Consider the following 6,755-nt stretch of genomic DNA (forward strand, 5'->3'; position numbering starts at 1 on the left):
TGGACTCTTTTCACTTAGCGATTTGAATGGTCGAGCTCAGCGAGATTCTCATGGAATGGTTTACAAATATATTTTGCTTTGGGGGCCCCAGTTCATGCGTACTCCATTTTTGCGCTTTTTGTTGTACTCAGAAAGTGGTTATTCTTCTCTTAATATGTTCGTGAAATGGTGCTGTGTTGGATGGATGAATGTATGAGAGAAACGTTTTCGAAATTTCAGGGTCCTGTAGGATTCACTCTTATTTTGCTCACTTATTACCGCTGAATGCCAGGTAACTTTTTCAGAGAGGCCTCATTTCCAAAGTTCGGGTTAGTATTGAGTAATAATTGTCAGGCTGCTTTAAGACTGCCACAATTACCTTTAAAAATATATTTCTGTTGTTTGATTAGTTCACTTGAGGATACGCATACAGCAATTTTAAGCAGTGCACACGTTTTGAATTTCTGTTCTGGTTAAATGTAAAGTGTGGCACCTGTTAAACCATTCAGTTAATGCAATTTGAAGTTAACTGCAAAACATAATGTTTGCTTCACCTACTTTCTCTTGATTTTTAAAGACTGGGAGATGTCTTATTTTGTTTTCAGTTCTCAAACATTTTTCAAATTAGACTTAAGTAGCTCAGAGGAAGAATTCAACATCTATTGAATCATAATGCTGTTAAAAGTTGAGTTGTGCCTTTAGTAGTTCACATAACATTTGAGACCCACCAGAACCTGTAAAGATTGTCTTAAATTCATAATTCAAGCCAGGCGTGGTAGTGCACACTTGTAATTCTAGCTCCTAGGAAGGTTGAAGCAGGAGGATTCAAGTTCAAGACTAGCCTGGGCAATTTAGCAAAAACTATCTCAAAATTTTAAAAAGAGCTGGGGATGTTGTTCAGTGGTATAATACTCCTGGGTTCCATTCCCAGTACTGCCAAAAAAATTCATAAATCAATGAACCTGATGTTCTTTAAAGCGGATATGTAAAAACAGTTTTTATCTACAGGTGCTTACCAACTTAATACCCATGCCTACACACAAAATTATTTGAGAGGAAAATACAGAAGGAACTAATTTCACATGGTTATTTATATACTGAAATTTTCAAAAACTTGTTGATTGAAAGACAAGAAGAAGTGGGATATTGTCCACAAAAAAAGAGTTAAAACAAAGATAGACATATTTGGTATAAAATATGAACAAATGTGATAATTAGGTGACTTTCATCAGTGTTACTGTAGACCATCAACAACATAGTTATTGAGTCGTGCACACTTTACATTGACCTTTTTATAGTTATAAATGAGGATCCATTGTAAGATAAGTTGTTCAGTAGATAAAAATAATCCTTGACTTTAAGGAAAATAATAAGAAAACAGGGTAAGACTATAACCACATAGCATCAAATTGTGAAACATGAAACTCCACCATTTTGCTCAAATTGATTCTTCCCCAGATCTCATTATTCTAGCAAATCCTTCCGTGTCTCTGTAAATTCATAATGTATTAGACCCCTGATGTGAAGCCCAATATTTAACCTTGTCTGTTGCTCTTTAGTTCTTCTAATCTGTAATTTAGCCCTCCCCCTTCCCACACGCATACTATTGAAGATAATTTTTCAAATTCCCTTCCTTTTCTGTAAACACTCTCTAAATAGGAATTGTTTCATCTTAATGGCACTTAGATGAGTTTTCAATCTGTAAACTGTCTTGAAATTAAATGTAAAATTTTGTGCCGTTTTCTGGGGAGAAGCTCTATATTTTCACTAGATTAAGGAGTCCATGATTGAACCTTCCCCTGCCAAATGTGAGACATAATGAAGCAGTGCTTTGAAGACTCGTGTCAGGAACTGTATGTGCAGATTTTCTTCCTGAGTGTCCATCTCTTAATGTCTCTTGTGGACTACAGGTCTGTGGTCTTGATGTTGCCTCCCCTGCTAACTGCCTATGGATATCTCCTGGCTGTGCTCTTCTCTATCCTCTGCAGTGCTGCCTTTCTTTAATTGTCTGCCATTGTGATCTTCCTAGCCTATAAATAGTATAACATCCCTGATTTAAAAGAGACTCAAAGGAAAAGATCACTGCCACACAAAAAAACTTCGCAATTTCATGGCCATAGGCTGACATTTGTAATACTCTGTGTATAAATCCTGTGTCTGGCACCATGTAAAAAATATTTGGGCAGGAATGAGCCCCTCAACAACTTCCAGTTGGAGTCATCAGGAAAGGATACTACAGAAAATTATTTTATCTTTACCTTATAGGTAATTTTCACACTGACACATGAGTTAAATGAACACAAGTATCAAATGTTTGTGGAATGGAAAACTTGGTACTTTTAAGATACTGCTAATATAGCAATATTGTTAAGATATTATCCCTAAACTGAGCTAAAGATTCAACACAAACTCAATTGTGGGATTCTTTGTATGAGATTTACAAATATTTTCTCCCTTTCATTTTTTTAATAGTGGCTTCTGAAAAATAAATTTCTAACAAGCTGATTCTAAAATATGTATTCAAAGGCAACAGAAGTGGAAAAGCCAAGAGAGTTTAACAGATAAACATAAGGTACAGAGCTCAAACGACTTGATTTCTTTTATTTAGTTTCTTTTTATTATTATTAATATATGTCTGCAGTACATAATGATCATATTCATCGTAGGCACTTGGTACATGTGCCTCCTGTATCACAGCCTCAAATAACAGTACAGAGATGCCAGGAATGGACCCCCAAATATATGGTCACTTGATTTTTTGTTTTGTTTTGTGTTTGTTTTTGCAGTACCAGGGGTCAAACTCAGGACCTTGCACTTGCAAGGCAGGTGTGGCAGTTTATTTATCTGTTTATTTATTTATTTATTGAGACAAGGTATCACTATGTAGTAGAGACTGACCTGTAGCTCACTATGTAGCCCAGGTTGGTCTCGAAGTCACAGGGATTCTCCTGTCTCAGCCTCCCAAGTGCTGGGATTACTGGAGTACGCCACCACGCCTGGTGTAAGTCAAATGATTTTTGACAGAGGTGCAAAGGCACTTTGGTGGGTAAAGGATAATTCTTTCTGCAAACGGTGCTGAGACAATTTGGATCTGTATGTAAGAAGAAGAAAAAATTTCTTCATGCCTCAAACTCTACAGAAAAATTAACTGAAAATGAATTACAGAGCTAAATGTACAACTTAAAACTACAAAAATTTTAGGAGAAAATGTAACTTTGGACTGAGCAAAGAATTCTTAGATATGACATCAGAAGCACAATCCTCAAAAGAAAATTGACATTACACTTCAAAAACAACTAGAGACTTACTTTTCAGAAGCCACTATTAAAAGAATGAAAGAGAGGAAATAATTGTAAATCTCGTAAAGGACCTGTTTCCAGGATATATAAGGAATTTTCAAAACTTTTTTAAAAACTAAAAAAATAGGCAGCAGTTTCAAATAGATACTTCACCAAAAAAGATAAACACATGGCAAATAATACACATTAAGTTGCTCAACATTAGTAATCATAAGGAAAAAGTAAACAAAATCATGTGTTGCCTATTAGAATATCTAGAATTTTTAAAGAAGCTATATCAAGTGGTGACAGGATAGGGAGCAAATGCAGCTCTCATTTATTGGATAATGAAATGCAAAATGCTACAGCCACTTTAGAAAACAGTTTTGACTGTTTCTTATAATGTTTTATGTACACTTTATTACCCAGCAATTTTAGTTCTGGATATTTTTCCAAGTGAAATAAAAACTTCTTACATAAAAAAATCATTTATACATATTCTTAGTGACTTTAGTTAGAATCATCAAAAAATGAAAACAACTCAATCTCTCAACTGAGAATGGATAAATATCCATTTGTGTAAGGAATAAACTACTGATACAACATTAATTAATATCAAATGTATTATATACTAAATGGAAGATGCCACCAAAAAACTATATACTAATTTTTATTTATATAATAATGTGGAAGGCTGTTGGTATGTGAATGGGATTAAATTTTTGCATTGCAAGTATTAACAGGACATCTAGGTTCTGTGGAAATACACTGCTCCGTAGAGTTCCAGAGCTAGACCTAAGGTCTAAAGTAGATAGGATGGAAGATGGAAAACAGGTAGGATGTTGAATATTAGATGAAGAAGAGGAAAGTTCTTGACAGTACTTTGAGCTACATTATGTGAGATTTAGTCCCATGCACTACAAATTAGGGAAACGTTTATAGAGTTGAATGTTACAGGAACAGTTTACTGTAGTTGGTATAACATTGTAAAAGGAGTTACATGAACAGCACTAGGGACCAACTCAAGTTGAATGTAGAATTTCAGATATGCCCAGTCTCTTTAGTTTCCTTTGTTTATCTATATTCCACATCCCTAAACAGAGAAAGCAGAAGGCTGGGTTATTTCCTGGGTGGGTTGACCATGGCAAAGGATTAAGGAGGTAAAGAGTTACTTCTGGAATACTGAAGATCATGGAAATAGCTGAGCAACGAGTACATGGGGAATGGGGAACTTCCAAAGTCACTGACATTTCACTTGCCTTAATGGTATGTGTCATTTCTCTTCCAAAAGAGATACCCTTGTGGCCCTCAGAAGGTTCTTAAGAAGGTAAAGAAGACAGTAGAAACGAGCCTCCTGAGTTTTGCAGGCCTTAAATGGCGGCAGAATCAAGAAAGCCTTCTCCAGCCCCATCTCCACAAGACCAGGCTCCTGAGGAGGACCTTGTCATCATCAAGGTAGAGGAGGATCATGGGTGGGAACAAGAGTCTAGCCTGCCTGAGAATAACCCTCCTGGACAAGAACTCTTCCGCCTACGCTTCAGGCAGCTGTGCTATCAGGAGACACTAGGACCTCGGGAAGCCCTGATCCAACTCCGGGCACTTTGCCACCAGTGGCTGAGGCCAGATTTGAACAGCAAGGAACAGATCCTGGAGCTACTGGTGCTAGAGCAGTTCCTGACCATCCTGCCTGAGGAGCTGCAGACCCTGGTTAAGGAACATCAGTTAGAGAATGGAGAGGAAGTGGTGAACCTTTTGGAGGATTTGGAGAGGCAGATAGACATCCTAGGACGGCCAGTGAGTAGAAGGAGCTATACATGCTCATTATGGATGACCTGGCAATTGGGCAGAGGGATGTTGGCCTCCTGTGGGAGAATAAATGCTGGGCACTCTTATCCATTGGATGGAAATAGTTCTCATGTAGTATGTCCAATATTTGTAGATGCCTTTTTCCTTTTGTAAAGGATATATAACCCATTTTTTAAACATCATATCCCTATAACTGTATTGTTCCTATTTGCCAGGTGCCAACTGGATACATGGGGAGCTTAAATTACTTTTTCTGAGGTACCCAAAAAAATCAAAATTGGATCCGAGAACCAAGGATTTAGCTCAGTGGCACCATGCCTGCCTGGCAAGTTCAAGGTCCCAAATTTGATCCCCGGTACCAAAAAACAAAAGTGGATCCAAGACTAGAACTCAGTCTTCCTAGATCAGTGATGGCGAACCCTTTGGACCATTCAGTAATAACAAACAGCAGGCTATGGCATAGGTGCCCGAGGTTTGCTGCCACTGCCCTAGCTCCTTTTCCGAAACGTTTATCATTTTTTTTCTTCCTGTAGCTTGGAAGTACAAAATATTAGTGTTCCTTTTAGTGGAGAGAACATCATCAGAAATTTTTTTCTTTAGTCCTGAGAAGAAATTATGTCTTTTCTTCTGTATTCTCCATAATGTTTGTGTCCTTTGCTGTCCAGGGGAGTAAATGATACTGACTCTGCTGCTTCCTTCCCCAATCCTGGGCCCTGTAGATAGGCTGTGGTTCTTGCATCACTCCTTTCATTACTCAAAGGGATTCCTTTGTGGCCCCATTGTTCCCAGGTCCCAGCTCGTGCACATGGACATCGGGTACTCTGGGAGGAGGCAACGCCTTCAGAACCTGCACCAGAACCTCCATGTACTCTGCTCCAACCTGTGGTGGCCCAGCCTAAATCTCCAGTGCCCCAAGGGCCACAAGAGAGAGGTGAGGAGCCAAAGTTCAATGACAAAGATGGAAAAGTAGAAAGAAAAGAGGTGCATTTGGGATGCTTGTCTGGTTCCTAATCGGGAAAGATGAATATAGTCCACAATTTATATTCATACTTTTCCCATTGTCCCAGTGTTTTCTCTAGTGCAGAGTGCAACCCAAGATAGTAATGTGCAATTTATCATAACTCTCCTTTATTTTTCATTTCAAGATCTTGACAGTGTTGATGAATATAGGTTATGTTATACAATGGTTATAATTTGAGCTTGCTCCATATTTTCTCATATTTAGGCTCAGGCTATATATATTTGGTGGAATATTCCAGAAGTAATGTGTCCTTAGAGGTAGAACAGGGTCAGAGATTTAGCTCAGTGGTTCCGCCACCTGCCTTGCAATCAAGGTCCTGAGTTCTACCCCCAGTACCCCCCAAAAAAACCAAACACACACCCCTCTTAGAGGTATAACAGAAATTTGTCTTGTTATTGGTAATACTGTCTTTGATGAATTGTTATGGTTATTCTTGCTATTAATCCCCTATTTTTCCCTTTGTAATTAGTAATCTGTGGGGAGATATTCTTGAGTCTGTGTAAATGTCCTAGTCCCCATCAAACTTTTGTTGCCAAGACACTAATTTCAATCAATATTCATTGTTGGTTCTTGACTGAATCTGTGATTATTAAGCCAGTTACAAGACAGTTATGTTCTAATTCTGTCATTCCTTATACAACTTTTTTTTTTTTTTTTTTTTTTTTTTTTGG

At 37.8% G+C, this 6,755-nt stretch overlaps 1 protein-coding gene across 1 annotated transcript in view; it reads left to right on the forward strand.

Annotated features, from left to right (window-relative positions):
* The first annotated feature begins 2,456 nt into the window (after window positions 1–2,456).
* The window catches only part of Zkscan8 (zinc finger with KRAB and SCAN domains 8), a 20,852-nt gene continuing 16,553 nt past the window's right edge, over window positions 2,457–6,755 (forward strand). The window contains 3 exon segments of the mRNA XM_010636275.3: window positions 2,457–2,551; window positions 4,549–5,051; window positions 5,853–5,994. Coding sequence (XP_010634577.2) covers window positions 4,632–5,051; window positions 5,853–5,994 — 562 coding nt within the window. The 5' untranslated portion in view covers window positions 2,457–2,551; window positions 4,549–4,631.

The sequence above is a fragment of the Fukomys damarensis genome, unplaced genomic scaffold, assembly GCF_012274545.1.
Source record: "Fukomys damarensis isolate Sample0158 unplaced genomic scaffold, DMR_v1.0_HiC HiC_scaffold_10, whole genome shotgun sequence".
In the NCBI taxonomy this organism is placed as follows: domain Eukaryota; kingdom Metazoa; phylum Chordata; class Mammalia; order Rodentia; family Bathyergidae; genus Fukomys; species Fukomys damarensis.